The sequence below is a fragment of the Barbus barbus genome, assembly GCF_936440315.1.
Source record: "Barbus barbus genome assembly, chromosome: 6".
Lineage (NCBI taxonomy): Eukaryota > Metazoa > Chordata > Actinopteri > Cypriniformes > Cyprinidae > Barbus > Barbus barbus.
In genome coordinates this window covers 18906544-18922496 of record NC_136734.1, presented here as the reverse complement: position 1 = coordinate 18922496, position 15953 = coordinate 18906544, and the positions used below count along the sequence as shown (strand labels likewise).

Genomic DNA, 15953 nt, shown 5'->3' with positions numbered 1-15953 from the left:
TCACTGAGTAGATAAGCTGTTTGGCTCGGCTATATGTCACAATAAGGAAGAAATTACAATCACAAATTCTAAATAACTATTTTTTTTATTTCTGTTACAAATGATTCCTTCAAACTAAGACAGATTTCTCCATTATGGTTTTTGCTTGTTTGTGTTTTCTGTGACCTGTTCTGGATCAAATGCAGAGACCAGCGTTATTGTCTTGGTATCTCTGTTCATGTGTTTTATATTCACTGCCATTATTTTTTCCCACTGACGGTCATGAACATGGCCGATGAGTGGAAAAGTCATGTGACTGTAAAAGATGAATAATAGACTTTTAGTTTTAAGGATATATAAAACGTAGGCAATGGGATCTGTGCTGAGCTTGTTTTAGGCTCAAAATATGTATGTTTAATAGTAACTGCCATTATAATTCAACTCAAGCTTGTTATTTTTTTTTAAGCAAACTGAATTATGATGGGTGCAAATGCATTTACAATTGAGTCACTCTATATCTGTTCTAAAGTGATTCAAAATAAGACAATGTGAATGCCAAAATGACATCGATATGACTAAAAAGTTGTTCAAACGTCCAACTTTTCATTGTGAGAAATTACTGATTTACTTTTTGGTACATAATGAAATGAAAATGCTCGACTTGAAAGCCCATGCTGTGCTTGTTGACAAGCTTCAATTGTCACAAACCAGTTCTGTGTGCAATACTCAGATCAGTTTCATTTCAGAAACTGGTGCAAGAACACAGTGCCAGTTTAAAGGGTCAGTTGGTGCGGTGGAAACTGGTACCAGCCAGCAGAAAGTGGATAATGTCAAGTCTATGTTGGACACCCACACTGTTGCTATGCCACAACTCCAGGGGACTGACGGATCAGAATACACACATCACATGTCCTTTCACCACAACATAGGAAATACTATATTTCCCTATTATCCTGTACAAATACAAATCATAGGTTCTAATTAGTAAAAAAAAATAATATGTTTGATGGCCAAAAAAACAGGAAATGGAAAAATTCTACAGCATATCCACAGAATCCCTCAAAGATTTATGTGAACATGAGACAGGGCTTAAAAATACGCATACCAGTTTGACAGTCTATGTGGCGCTTAAGAGCAATACGTTTGTGCATATACCACATACCCATCACCTAACAAAGAGGTCAATTAGGGTAACACCACTGGGAAATGGCTCATCAATGGCTATTTTGGGATACAATGATGACTGAAACATATTAGCATATTTTATTCAAAGAAAATATAAAGACTTACAATAGCAAGAACTTTCATCTTTCAATCAGTCACCTCCTGCATTACTATAAACCTATATATTTTTTTAATCTTAATTTACACGACACTGCTTCCAAACAGTTATTCATTTCATTTTTAGAAAATTATAAAATCATCTTTATATATGTACATACAAACACATGGATGTAAAAATGCACAGCTCTTGCATTTCTTAAGAAACCGCTTCATTCATATCATCGCTGATAAAGGGGCGCATGCCAGCACTGCTAGCAAAAGAGAAACCCATTCGTTGTATAAATGACCTTAATTGTTCAGTCAGAAGATGAGGTGATCAAGTCCTGGGGTCAGATTTGCCGTAAATGGCACAAAGAAACAAATTAAGACAGTGGCCAGAGGACAGGCTCAGGCTTGGGTATCTGCGTGGCAGACGGCGGTGAGCAAGTGAAGCTTCTTTCCTAAAATGCAGGCACTTGAGTATATCGGTCTGAATCACTGCTGTCCCAGATCAGGTCTACGCGGAGAGCAAGCTCCTTGAAGGGAGGCCGAAGACTAGGATCATTGTCCCAGCATTCCTGCATGATCTCGCACATCTAAAAGAATTCAGAAAGTGATCATTTAACAATTCTGCTCATGATCGCTGATTTGAAAAATCGCAAGACACTTCATATAATTGTATAATAACATTTAAAAGTTTGGGGTTGGTACGATTTTTAAAATGTTTTTAAGAAAGAAGTACTGTACAACAGTAATATTGTGAAAAAAAATTCTTATTTAAACTAATTTTTTACTTTGAAGAAATGGCTGCTGAATATTGAGCTTTGCATCACAGGAATAAGTAAATCAGTCTTCAGTGTTACATGATCCTTCAGAAATCATATATCATATGTGACCCTGGACCACAAAACCAGTCTTAAGTCGCTGAGGTATATTTGTTGCAATAGCCAAAAATACAGTGTATGTAATACATTATTGATTTTTCTTTTACACCGATAATCATTAGGACAATAAGTAAAGATAATGTTCCATGAAGTTATTTTGTAAATTTCCTATTGTAAATATATCAAAACTTAATTTTTGATTAGTAATACGCATTGCTAAGAACTTCATTTGGACAACTTTAAAGGCGATTTTCTCAATATTTTTTTGCACCCTCAGATTCCAGATTTCAAATAGTTATATCTCGGCCAAATATTGTCCTATCCTAGCAAACCATACATCAATGGAAAGCTTATTTATTCAGCTTTCAGATGATGTATAAATCTAAATTTCGAAAAATTTACCCTTATGACTGGTTTTGTGGTCCAGGGTCCATTTTATGCTTTCTTAGTGCTCAATAAACATTTCTTACTATCAGTATTGAAAACAGTTGTGCTGCTTAATTTTGTGTAAGCTGATGTTCAGGATTCTTTGAAGACATTCAAAGGAACAGCATTTACTTTTTAAATCTTTTTAACATTTTTCCCCCCTTGCTTTTAAAACTTCATCAGGATTGAATGTGTACAATATAATTTATGGGGTACAAATGTCAAATGTCTGCAGATTACTGTTAGCATTCTATATGCACTATACATTTGCTTAATGTTTGAGAATAAATCTTACGACAACTGTACATTAGAACTCGGGATCATAATCTGAATAAGAAATGTGGTACCTCTGAAGGACAGCCCATAGGCTGCGGTAAACGGTTTCCTGTTTTCAAGAGCTCGATGAGATGATAGACTATCGTTTGTCCCTGCTTGTCACCTCCCATCATACTCAGAAATGCCTAAACACAACAAAACAGAAATTCTTAAATTTCCACAATTGTAAGAGGTGTTGTTGACTGGTTATTTGGACTTGCCCCATGTGATTTACATAGCCAAAGCAATTCAAAACAAGCCACTGTTAAAGGGGTCATCGGATTTCCATTTTCCACAAGTTGATATGATTCTTTAGGGTCTTAATGAAAAGTCTATAACATACTTCGGTTAAAATTTTTCAATGGTAGTGTAAAAAAACAACACCTTTTTACCTTGTCAAAATCAGTTCTGCTTTCAGCGAGCTGTTTTTTAGTCCATGTTGTTTTAAATGCTAATGAGCTGACCCCGCCCCTCTCTTCTGTGGGGTGACGAGCAGACTGTAAACTACAGCCGCGAGACTGGCTAACTAGCACATTATTAGGAAAGGTGATTTGCATAGATTCATATAAAACCCTTATGCTCACTTCTTCTGTAGATGAAGCTGGATCACGAATGATTCGCGTGAACAGACGCATTTATGTAGATCGGGATCGGCGCATTCCCTTCAAAAACAAAAGTAATGTTAATCCTCTGCGTCTTCAGTGGCTCAGATGTCGGGAGTAAATGACGACTGCTATATTCATTATTACATCCAACAACAGAACACCTCAATCGCTTGGTCAGAGACATTCTTGTCTTCCCCTGCATCCGAGTCGACACAATGGCAGACAGCTCTCAGCTCTCTCAGGGCGGGTCTAAGGTAAGACGGTCTTGTCAATCAACTATTGTGGGAGCGGCCTGCGCAGAACTACATCATTCTGACAGGAATCTCAGAACAGCCTGATTTGAGAAAGGGGATTTTAAAACAAACCACTGGGTGGATTTTTATCATTATAGGATGGATGTGTATGGATGGATGGATCTCCGACACATTTATGTTTAAACAACTTGTAAAGTGAATTTTGCATCCGATGACCCCTTTAAAGGTTACCCTTATGACATGTCCAAGAAACCACAAAGAGCAGCTGTGATACTTACTGTAGGTGGGCTACAGAGCTTGTCGCTATATGTAAAGAGTTCATACAGAACCACTCCAAAACTCCAGATGTCTGACGCTACTGAGAACTTGCTCTCAGTTAGAGACTCTGGTGCATACCTGTCACAACAAACAAAAATTCAACTACCTAACGAAGACAAGCACATCATTTCATGTCATTCAAACTTGTATGACTAATTTTCTTCAGTGAATCATCCTGCTGAACATCTTTTATGTTTGAACAAGTCATATGGGTTTGAATGAAAACAAACAAAATAAAACATACCAGAATATTGGACTCTCTCCAGGTTCTTTAACCTTGTAGTACTCTTTACCCTGAGGTAAAACCTTGGTCAAGCCAAAGTCACCAATCTTAACCTTGAACTCACTTTCCACTAGAATATTACGTGTGGCCAGGTCTCTGTGAATGTAACGCTTTGTTGCAAGGTATTCCATGCCCTGTAGAGACATAACAGGAGATTCAAAATTAATGTGGGAAGAAGAAAATACAACAAAGGGAAAGACATGCAAGTTTGGACAGTAAAACTACATGTTTGAAATAAAGAGAAAGAAATAAGAGGCTTAAAGACCAAAATTAGTAGAGACATAAGTTCCCTGTCGATATTTCACTCGTACTGCGTCGTAAGACGCTGTATGGGAAAAACTCATTTTTTCCTCTTCACTGAAGCCTTTTCAAATCACGCAGTGAAACTGCACGTCTATTGGTTCGTGCAGTGCGATAAAAACGAACCAGTGGCACGGCGGCGGCGATGAGCAAGCCTATGGCTATGCAGCCCGCCAAAGCCCGCCAAAATCCTAAAAGAGCCTCACAAAAAGAGCTTGCCGTTGTTGCAAATGCCGCGCCGTCATTGTAAGAAGTGCGCTGATGCGTGTCATGCTTGGGGAAATCGTGGCGCGCCCCCTACTCGTTTCGCATCAGATCTTCTGCTTCCTCCGCCCTCACCTCCGTTGACGGCGCCGAAAATGAAGGGATACGAGCTACATCTGCACTCGCTGGACGCGCCTACTCGGCGGCTGGACAAGCGACTTCGGCGCTACACTCGATGGCGTTTCTCCAGGTCTTTCAGGCCAAGATGCTCGCCAGCGAGGAGGCAGGTTTGGATGCAGCTTCACTCAGGGACCTGAGGAGCGCAACAGATCTGGCCCTGCACGCTACTAAAGCCACCGCCCAGGCCATCGGGCGGTCTATGTCCAGCATGGTAGTATTGGAACGTCATCTGTGGCTCACGCTGACGGAGATGAAGGAGGCGCCCTGAGATCGCTCTCGTTTAAAACCGCCCTGCTGTTGGCACTGGCGTCGGTTAAGCGGGTAGGAGACTTACAGGCCCTTTCTGTCAACCCTGCTTGCCTGGAATTCAGGCCTAACGACTCCACGGTCGTCCTGAAATCAAGGCTGGGTTATGTACCTATGGTGCTCTCCACTCCGTTCAGAGCCCAGGTCATAGCGCTTTCCGCGCTTCCCCCGTTGACGGACGACCAGGAATTGTTCCTGCTCTGGCCCGTCAGGGCCCTAAGGGTATACATCGAGCGTTCTGCCTCGTTCAGGAGATCAGAACAGCTTTTTGTCAGCTTCGGTAACCGCGCTAAAGGTCGCCCTGTTACGAAGCAAAGTATCTCCAGGTGGATAGTGGATGCTATCACCCTAGCATACTCCTCCATGGGCTTGCAGTGCATCGCCTCTTCCTGGGCATGGTCCAGCGGGGTGTCCATTTCAGAAATTTATGAGGCGGCCGGCTGGTCCTCGCCATCCACATTTATGAGGTTTTACAACCTGGACGTCCCCGCCTTGCAGGCCAGGGTCCTTTCCGCTTAAAATTCGCCGTTACGGCTAGATAAGCTATCTCTGAGATTCCTTCACCATCTCTGCTCAAGGCCCTCCTTCTCTTGGAAGGTCCATATTATGGGCACTAAGTGTCTACTTCGGGACGACACCCAGGCCATGGTTGACCCGGTGGCTCAGCCTGTGCTTGGTGTAATTTTATCTCCCCTGGGCCCTCCCATGGGAGTCATGTTTGAGTCGTTCCCCATCATAGCACTGTGGGATTGTATTGGTTCCCATACAGTGTCTTACGACGCAGTACGAGTGAAATATCGACAGGGAACGTACTCGGTTACTAACGTAACCTCGGTTCCCTGAGATATGGGAGTACTGCGTTCCTGGCCGTGTTATGAGCTGCATGCCTCAGTCGCTTCTTTCGAAGAAATCTGAGTTGTGGCAGCGAAGCGGGCGCTTATATAGCCAGAAGCCCCCCCATTTTGGCGGGCTGCACAGCCATAGGCTTGCTCATCACTGCCGCCATGCCACTGGTTCGTTTTTAATCGCACTGCACGAACCAATGGACGTGCAGTTTCACTGCGTGATTGAAAAGGCTTCAGTGAAGAGGAAAAAAGGAGTTTTTCCCATACAGCGTCTTACAACGCAGTACTTGTTCCCATATCTCAGGGAACCGAGGTTACGTTAGTAACAGAGTACGTTTTCTGATATATGAGAGTTGTTCTCAACAGAGTCCACAACAATATTCAAAAGACCTCATGACTTTTTAGCTGTATTAGGATAAAGCATTTTTTATAGCTCTGCATAATTATGAAAATATATATTTACTATAAAAATGCCCATGGAGTCTTGGAATGCAGGTTCTTCCAAGATAAAAACTAATCTGGAATTAATGGTTTTATCTTGTTTCAAAGCTTGTTTTGTCTTATTTTAAATAATTTTAAGTTACCTTGAGGCCCTGGGTTGATAACCATGGATATAAAAGGAAAGGTCCTCATTACCTTGCATATTTGAGATGCATAATGCAGAAGTTTCTTGTGGTCGATCCTGTCTTTGTTCTTGTTGAGATAGTCCCGCAGACTGCCGTGAGGCAGGTACTCCATAACCAATCTTAAGTTTCTCCTTCCTAAGAGAACAAGAATTCATGCTAAAGTTTACGAGTCAAAATTAAAACAGAAATCGGCTGCATTTCTTCAATAAAAATAAAATAAAATAAGACAGCCCTCTTTGACTAGATGCACTGTTTTACATTTCCTGTTTTGAGTGCGGGAAAAAACTGCACTCGACTGGGGCACTTTTATACTAGAACTTTTGCTGTGGACCCAGATCCATTTGAGACAGGAGTCTGGTTTGTTTAGTTTGCTTTGCAGATGAATGGTTGACTTGCACAATTCCACCAAACTTTAGGTGATTTGTGCAAGTCTAACAGTGGTCTGCTTTTCACTTAGCAAGACTGGACTGAGTACTATCTTTTAAGAATTATCATCTAACCAGTTTCAGACAGATGGCAGAAGTTTTAAGATCAAATTCCAAAATATAATATCTTTTCTTCTGTAATATGACGTACTTCTGAGTGAAATGGATAAAAAAAATTATATATATATATATATATATATGCTGGATGAAAATGTAAACACTTGATTCTATCCATCAGTTGTTGATTGTATGGAGGCAGATCTGAATGTGAGATTGCAGTCAACTGCAAGAAAGGGGTGGAGTTTTAGTGGATGATTGGATCTCATTTCACTAAAAGATTGAGTATTAGTATTTTGATTCACAATTACAAAAACCTTTTTTTTTTTTTTTAAATGAAGCATATGCATAGATGGAATGTTTGCGATAAGATCAATAATGCATTTAGTAAATGTTTATGCTTTAATATGTTTGAACTGCAAATTTTCATATGCAGTCGTTTATAAATGCAGTTATTGTGCTGATCTGTCAGTTGAGAGACTGATGCTGAATTTTATCTTAATTAGAGGAATATTAATATGAATTTCACTGGCATTCAAAGAAATGTCAGTTTGGTCAATGCTGAAAAAATGAGAGGAAATGTATATATCCTGGTTTGATTATTGGTGGTATATGTCCTGATTCCACGGGTTTAATTCTTTGTTACTTTGCAATTGAACTAAGTGTGAAAACAGCCTTAAATATGGCAGAATGCGCTAATGCAGATTACTGTACTGGACTTTTTCATATTTACAAAAATATCAGTTAGCCAAATATATCAAAATCTATTTGAAACAACATTTACTGGAAGCTCAAAAAATGCGACACTCAAGGGTGTGAAAAAAATGGGTTGCCATTCAAGTTGTGTGGAAATGTGTTGGCCTAACAATGACGCAAAATAAGAGGTTTCTCAACACAACTTCCAATCCCATACCTGCACTGTAGCACACGCCTTTGTATTTCACAATGTTTTCATGCTGGAGAGATTTGAGGATCTCGATTTCCCGCTCAAAGTCACGGATGTGCTCAGTAGTGCTGTGTTGCAATTTTTTCACAGCCACAACTTCACCGGTGTTGTCCTGCAGGGGGTCATACCTACACATTTCCACACTGCCAAAATTACCCTGAAACAGGAGATAATTACTGTCATTACCAGACAACTACCGATTTTTTATTTTTACTATTTTCCACATACTTAATTTCTGTTACCACAGTTAATTATTGCAATGAACACTATTTTTTTAGAGCTTAACTTCCTTAGGTATTAAAGAAATATGAAGCAAATTGACAATTCATATAAACACAACCTTTCAAAAGCCTCTTATGCTCGCCAATGCTTTACTTATGTGATCAAAATTACAGTAAAAGCAGCATTATTGTGAAGCATTAATACAATTTAAACTGTTTTCTATTTTCATACACTGTGAAATGTAATATATTCTAGTGACTGCAAAGCTAAATTTTCAGCAGTCCTTACTGCTGTATTCTTGCTGCTCAAGAAAAATTTATTAGGATTCCTTAAAGAATAGAAAGCTCAAAGGAACAGCATTTATTTGAAATACAAATCTTTTCTAACATTTGTAACATTATATACGCCTTTGCTGTCACATTTGAACAACTTACTGCATCCTTGCTGAATACAATTATTAATGTTTGTCAAGAAAAATACTACTAAAAAATAAACAAAACAAATAGTGATCCCACATGGATGTTTGTGTCTACCTTGCCGAGCTGCTGCAGGAAAATGAGATGTCTCTCCTCGAACTGCACTAGATCCTCGTTCTGAAACGCTCCAGTACTTAATCCAGAAGCTCCTGCTCTGCTGGGTAAAATGTCACTCTCCTTCACGATCTCATAATCTGAGAACACATTTCACAGCAATTACAAGAATGAGAAACAACACAAATAAATTGTGACATGTCAAAATGTGTGACTGTACTGACCTGGGCAGAAGAGACTGTTGAGGTCTCGTATGATGGCTCTGAATGAAGGTCTAAATGTTGGCTCGTAGTCCATGCAGCTGTTGATCAGGTTAGCGAGCTCCGTCCACTTGGGAGCAGATATTTGGTGACGGTTTTCATAGAATAACTGTTTCTGAAATGAGGAATACAAAGACATTGTTCTTCAAAAGACCCAGATTATTCTTTTAACAGAAATTCTTACCAAACAGGTTTTTCTGATTTATATTTATTGTGGTAGTATAATGAGGACACAAGTATTGCTTTACCTTGGAACTGTCCATGTTGGCAAGTGGCTTTTCTCCTCCGCTGCAAATCTCCCACAATGTTGTACCAAAGCTCCATTTGTCTGAGGCAAGACTCAGGTTTTTAGGGTCTAAGATGCATTCAGGGGGCACCCAGGGGATTCGCTCCACCAGAACTACAAAAATATTTAAATAAAACTTTAAATGCAAACATTTTAATCAAATGTGGACATTCATCATCTATTACCATGAGACCAGTGGTCGGCTTAAATATTTTACATTATCTGGTCTTAGTTCTTTTTTTTTCATTTGCTCAAAGCTTTGGGTCACGCTTGTTCAAATGTGTTAAACAAAGGTTATATAATTTACCAATTATGTTTACATGTTATTTGCATGCAATAAATTGTGGTGATACAAAGGTTGCACTGGACACCCACATCGGTTGACCACTACATGTGACAGAACACATTTTTATCATTTAAAAAAAAAATCTTAAAAGGGATAACTTTCTTTTGTGGATTATTTATTAGTTTTTTTTCACACTGGGGTTCAATGTTGTTTTGGACCCCCCACTGATTGTCACTGTGTGGAAAAAAAAAAAAAAAAAACATTGTGTGGATTTAAAATACCGCAAAATATTTTTTACTCCTCTTTCATAAAAGACATGGAGCAACAAGTGGGTGAGTAAATGACCACAAAATGTTTATTTTTGGGTGATACCATCCCTGCAAACAGGAACAATTATTTGAAAATATGCCCTCTACTGGTTAGTGTGAAAATATGTTTATGCTAAAATAGTTCTAGCATTGACATTCTACCCCATAGTACATGGAAAAGCATTTTATTTTGTTGTTTAATTTTAATTTCTCTTTTTATTAATGTCTAATTACAATTTGTCTATTTTGTTAAGTACATTGCACTTTTTTGTACTAAAATACAGTCTGAGGTAATACAAATAATTTTTAGTGACGTTATGATTGAGACTCTGATTTTTAGATTCAAACCCTTTATTTAAATTATAATTTTTTATGCCTTTTTCATTAAACACACACAAACATACACACAAACCTATATATATGAATATGGTCCAATCTTAAAAAATAATGCCTTTTATCTATTTCTGACAATCAACTGTCTAGAAGTCATTGAATTCTACTGGACAGTAGCACAGGAGCTGCGAGTTTCTGATACATTGATACACATTTTTCAGGCTAAACTGCATTTGACCGCCAGACTGGATATGATGCATTCAAAACTGTGAAATTACTGAAGAATAATCTGAGAATTTTCAATATTTTTCCATTCAAATATTATTCTTTAAACACGTTTTCTGTAAACGAGTGGTTATGAACAATTACATTCAAAATAATTATTTTATAATTGGCAATTATTATTATTTTTTATTAATTAATTATTTATTAATTGTTATGTTTTTTCTTTCAGTTTTATTGGCAGCCACGTGTTTTGAACGGATACATTCACACATTCATTATTCTTTCACTTTATAACGGTGAACAATTGGAGAGTCGAGGTGCGTCACGACCGGTTTGAAAGTTCAGAGCGACTGCCACTTTGAAGGCGAAATGCGATAATCGCATGCAAATTTCGGAGACAGTGAAAAGGCAACTACAGATTCACACAATTTCTCCCAAGAACCTTCACACTTTTGACTCACTCTCTCTGGGCAGCACTGTGATGCTGATGCCAGGGTCACTTAGTTTGATGAATGGAGGGTTTCCCGATGTCCTGTCCTCCTCTCTGATCAAAAGGATGTTTTTTGCACACACATTCCCATGAGCCAGATTCTTCTCCTCCTGTGTGTGAAAGAACAAAAAGCATTAGTCAATCCTGGCTCACAAACCCACGTGGGCTATTCCTGAATTGTTAGTGTTTCTCACCAAAAAGAGCATAGCCCAGGCGAGCTGCTTGGCCACTTCCAGCTTCCACAGGATATTAACTGATATTGAGTTCTTGTTTTTCTTCAGGTATGTGTCCAAGGACCCAAACTTCACATATTCCTGCACCATGATGTCTAAGACAAAAAACCCACAAGCTCAAATATGCAGCGGTAAATCCTTTTGGTCACATGTGAGCAGTGTGAACACTTACTCTCTTCTCCGCATACACAGATTCCGTAGGTCAACACCAGATGCTTGTGGGTGAGCTGGCTCATCATGCTGGCTGCCTCAAAAAAAGACTTAGAGGGAGAAAAAAAAAAAGAAGAGACTGAAGAAACTTTACGGTACATCAGTTAATCAAGCACAAACAAGCTTGTTTCCTGCAGTACACAGTACAGAGATGTGTCAATTCTTATAAAATTTGATATTAAAGGGATCAATTAATAGAAAAATGACAGTTACTTGGAATATGGGGTGTTTAAAGTCATCTAATAGTTCAATTAGTTTTTCAATTCAGAAAGTCACAATTCCATTACAAAATGATTCCAGACTCGTCTTACCTCAGAGTAATTTCTATGGGCTTTGTCCAAGACTTTGACAATGACTTCAGTCTTATGGGTTTCTCCGTAGTCTCCCTGCTCTTTTCGAATCCCTTTGAAGATCTTAGTGAAAGTCCCCTGACCTTGACTCTCACCCTGTTGTGCACACAATTATATGAAACTTGACAGTTACACTACTGTTCAAAGTTTGGGGTCAGTAAGATATTTTAATATATTTTAATTAAGTCTGTTATGCTCACTAAAGGCTGCATTTATTTGATCAAAAATACGGTAAAACAATACTGTGAAATATTACAATTTATCATTATATCTTATCAATGTTAAAAACAGTTATTTATTATCTAAACAACATTTCTGTAGAATCTTTTCAGTATTCTTTGAACTGAAAGTTACAAAAACAGCATTTAAACAGAACTTATTTTACATTATGCTTTTACTGTCACTTTTCCAATTTAAAGTGGCCTTGCTAAATAAACCTATTAATTTCTTTCAAAAACAAACAAACAAAATCTTACTGATCCCAAACGTTTGAATGGTAGAGTAACACATAACTCAGTTTGTTGTACACAACCACTGTTCACAAGTATAAGATAACAGGAAACTTACAAGATCAAGGTCTTCTTTCTTGATTTTATGAAACACCATCTGACTGATGTTGTGTCTCTGCAGTGAGGAGGACAGGGAAACCTCTGAACCCCGATGACTCCGGCATACCAACAAACTCGACTTCTCTATTTACATCAAAAACACAAGGCAAAAGAATGTCAGGATGACAAATTTATGGTAAGAGGGATAAACAGAATACATTTTCACAATTTAAAAGATTGTTGTTTTCCAGAAATGACATTGTACAGTTGCAAATTTGTGGTACTTATATACCGGCCCAGATTAAGAACATATAGGATCCCTGGGACTATTGCAAACCTAAAGGCCTCCCTTCATAGTAGCCTATCCTGGTGCCACAACATTTTATACCACAGGAAAAATTTGTGTTTTTAAAACAAACAAAAACAAAAAAATCTTCAACACAGAGATTCGAGTACGCATACTAAATATTCCAGGCTACAACACATTAAAAATATAAATACATCAACACCAGATATTTTAGCTCCCTCTAAATATATTTTTTATTATAAGGTCTTCTTTCTGGCCCTAGAAGAGGAGAATCATCAGGGCTGGACCGGTGCTAAAATTCAGCCCATCTGGCCCACACATTAACCAATAAATGTTTTGCTGGGGTTAGGGCAATTGGACTAAATTTATGAATAAATAAAGGACAGAAACAAATAATAGACAGCTGAATATACTTCAAATTCATTTAACAATATTAAAATTCCATTATATTGCAGGTTCTTAAATACTGAATTCATATTTTTCTGCAATTAAACTATTATTTGAACTATTAAATTGTCCTGTGCAGTTGCCCTAATGAAAACCTACTGTCATTTTTGTATACAGAGTTAACTGTATAGTATTAGGAAACGTGACTTACTGACTTTATTTTACCCAATATTTAATATAGGCTAAGTAGCCTATAATAATTTTCATGTCATTAATGCCATATTTCACAGTATCAGTAACCGCATGGTAAATACCGCACCGGTGCTGTGGATTAAATTGCTTATTTAAAGCTTGTACAGTTTACATGTTCAGAGCTATTCAATCTGGTTTTTGCTAGCTTCACCAAAGACTTTGCTGTTCACAAGTGTTATAAGTGTCAAAAAATGTTACAAGTGGCATGTGTCGAATTCGAAATTGATAAAGCACTGTTTATCATTTTAATAAAACGGTGAAAGCGTCAAGCTACAGTTGTTGCCCCGGTCTGGTCCAGCTGTTCCCTAGCGCTGCGCGATTTAATCAGGTAGCACAGATTCATCACTTGACTTTTAGTGTTTGTTTCCCATGCGCTTTACAGTAAACCCAAGACAATTAAAAGAAAACCACAACTCAAGTATAAACGAGTACAAAAACATTTTTATTGCTCATACCTTCTGGAGAGAAATAGCACAGACACTGGCCAAGGATGAATCTTTATAGTGTGTTTATGTCGAGAGCTAATGTACACATAAAAAAACTAAATATACTTTGGGCTTTAATAACAGCACTTAATAAGTGTGAGCGTGGTGAGGTTTCTGTGATCAGCAGAAAAGTTTGGGTGATCCCGATGGCCAATCAATCTAGGTCTATTTTTTCCTTTCCTCAACAGCCAATCACAGGCCCCCTCCATCCGTGGGCCCTGGGGCTTCAGCCCAGCCTAGCCCCTATGTTAATCCAGCCCTGTTTATATATCATATAACCATGATGAGAATATCAGGTCTTTACTGACCTTTGACCTTTGGTGAACAGCACCTGCTGAACTGAAAGACCACACCGTCTGATTTCACAGTTTCCTTCTGGTAACATTTGAGCAGCTCCTTTAAACTTCTAAAATTCCTTTTGGTTCCACTAAGATTGTAGTCACCATTTTCAGACCTGGTGATCAGACAGTGCTTGTACTCTACATCCTCATACGCCTGATGGAAAGAAAAGATGATGTCAAGAAATGAACCATTCAAAGGTTTGGGGTAAGTAAGATCTTGAAGTAAATAAGTATCAGAATGATTCCTGAAGGATCATGTGACACTGAAGACCGGAGAAATGGCTGCTGAAAATTAAGCTTTGCCATCACATTAATAAATTAAATGTTAAAATACATTTCAAACAGAAAACAATTATTTAAAATTATTGTAATAATATTTCACAATATTACTGTTTTTAACCACATTTTGGATCAAATTAATCCAGCTTTTGTGATCATTAGAGACTTTCAAAACAAAAAATCGTAACAACCCCCAAACTGTTAAACGGTAGTGCATGAAGTTCAGGAATACAGTGAAGGAATATTCAGTCTTAAGTAGAAATTGCTAAGCTGACAATTTATTATGTTTTGTTTAATTAATATGCACTTAGCAAAAACGCACCCCAACAGCAAGAGTCAGGAAGTATTTGTTGAAGTCTTTGGGGCTGCACCGGAGCACGAATAGACCTCTCTGGTTCCCTGACTTGCGTAGTTTACTGATTGCAAACTCCATTCTGTCAACACAGGCAGTGAAAATAATGATAATGCTTACAAATGATGCTTGAATGCAAATTTTCTGACAATTTCATCAATCATTTTACTGGAGCCTTAATAATTTAAACATAAATCAGGGCCAAAAATGGTGCTCTAAATAAATTATTTTCATTTTCATAAGTATTCCCTTTAGTGCTTACGATATTGGCCCGTGGCAGTAGCTCTCAATGGCCTCCAGCAGATGGGGTGGAACAACATCCTTGCAGAGGTAGTGATGGGCATCCATGGTCAGTCTGTAGTAACCATCAATTAAAGATGTAAAAGACAGCGCCTCCATTGAGGAGGAGAACACCAGCTCCTGTTTAAAAAAAAAAATCCCATTTTAGTACATGATCTTTAAATATTCTCACCGATAAAGAGCAGGAAGAAGTCCAGAAGTTCAAAGGCACTGTGAGCCCCTTTAACATGGTGTAACAATCAAAGGATATCCCAGCGAACAATGAAGCAGAGTTTCTCTTCTACAACAGACTTACTTGAGGTTTTCCATCCTGTCTGTTGATGGAAACAATGCGGTTCATGTTGGTACCCTCTTTGCTGGCTTGTCTGATACTGATATCGACAACTTCCCCAAAATCACAATACGTCTGCAGGTCCTTGTGAGAAAGTACAATAGTGTTATGAAATTTCACTAGCAGAAAAAGAAACCACCCTCTACATTTTGGCATGAGTACAGAAATATTAATAAACACAACAAGACTGGTATTTCCTTCTGGGTATGCCAATGCATTCAAGGCTGCAATTGAATCCTTTCAAAGTTCCAGGTTTAGGTTAGGTTTCATGACATGTAGCATGTGTCTTGTTTTCTGCCCACTATGCAGCAGACACATGATTCAACACATTCTTTGCAGTTCAAAGGAAAAGTTTCTGAATTCTTGAAGAGATGCAAGAAACAAAATCATAAATGCAGACAAATCACAACTCCAGTGGAAGA

At 38.2% G+C, this 15953-nt stretch overlaps 1 protein-coding gene across 3 annotated transcripts in view; it reads right to left on the bottom strand.

Moving 5' to 3' along the window:
* Positions 1-1213: 1213 nt before the first annotated feature.
* Positions 1214-15953, bottom strand: part of jak2b (Janus kinase 2b) — a 39110-nt gene continuing 24370 nt past the window's right edge. For all 3 annotated transcript variants that reach the window (XM_079419367.1, XM_079419366.1, XM_079419368.1), the window contains exons 7-24: positions 15496-15615; positions 15163-15320; positions 14871-14982; positions 14237-14423; positions 12517-12641; positions 11911-12045; positions 11562-11649; positions 11351-11484; positions 11128-11266; positions 9477-9628; positions 9193-9343; positions 8972-9108; positions 8184-8373; positions 6799-6923; positions 4289-4461; positions 4005-4122; positions 2900-3013; positions 1214-1838 (exon numbers count right to left, since the gene is read on the bottom strand). In XM_079419367.1, the coding sequence (XP_079275493.1) occupies positions 1704-1838; positions 2900-3013; positions 4005-4122; positions 4289-4461; positions 6799-6923; positions 8184-8373; positions 8972-9108; positions 9193-9343; positions 9477-9628; positions 11128-11266; positions 11351-11484; positions 11562-11649; positions 11911-12045; positions 12517-12641; positions 14237-14423; positions 14871-14982; positions 15163-15320; positions 15496-15615 (2493 nt within the window). In that variant the 3' untranslated portion in view covers positions 1214-1703. The remainder of the gene's footprint in view (positions 1839-2899; positions 3014-4004; positions 4123-4288; positions 4462-6798; positions 6924-8183; positions 8374-8971; positions 9109-9192; positions 9344-9476; positions 9629-11127; positions 11267-11350; positions 11485-11561; positions 11650-11910; positions 12046-12516; positions 12642-14236; positions 14424-14870; positions 14983-15162; positions 15321-15495; positions 15616-15953) is intronic.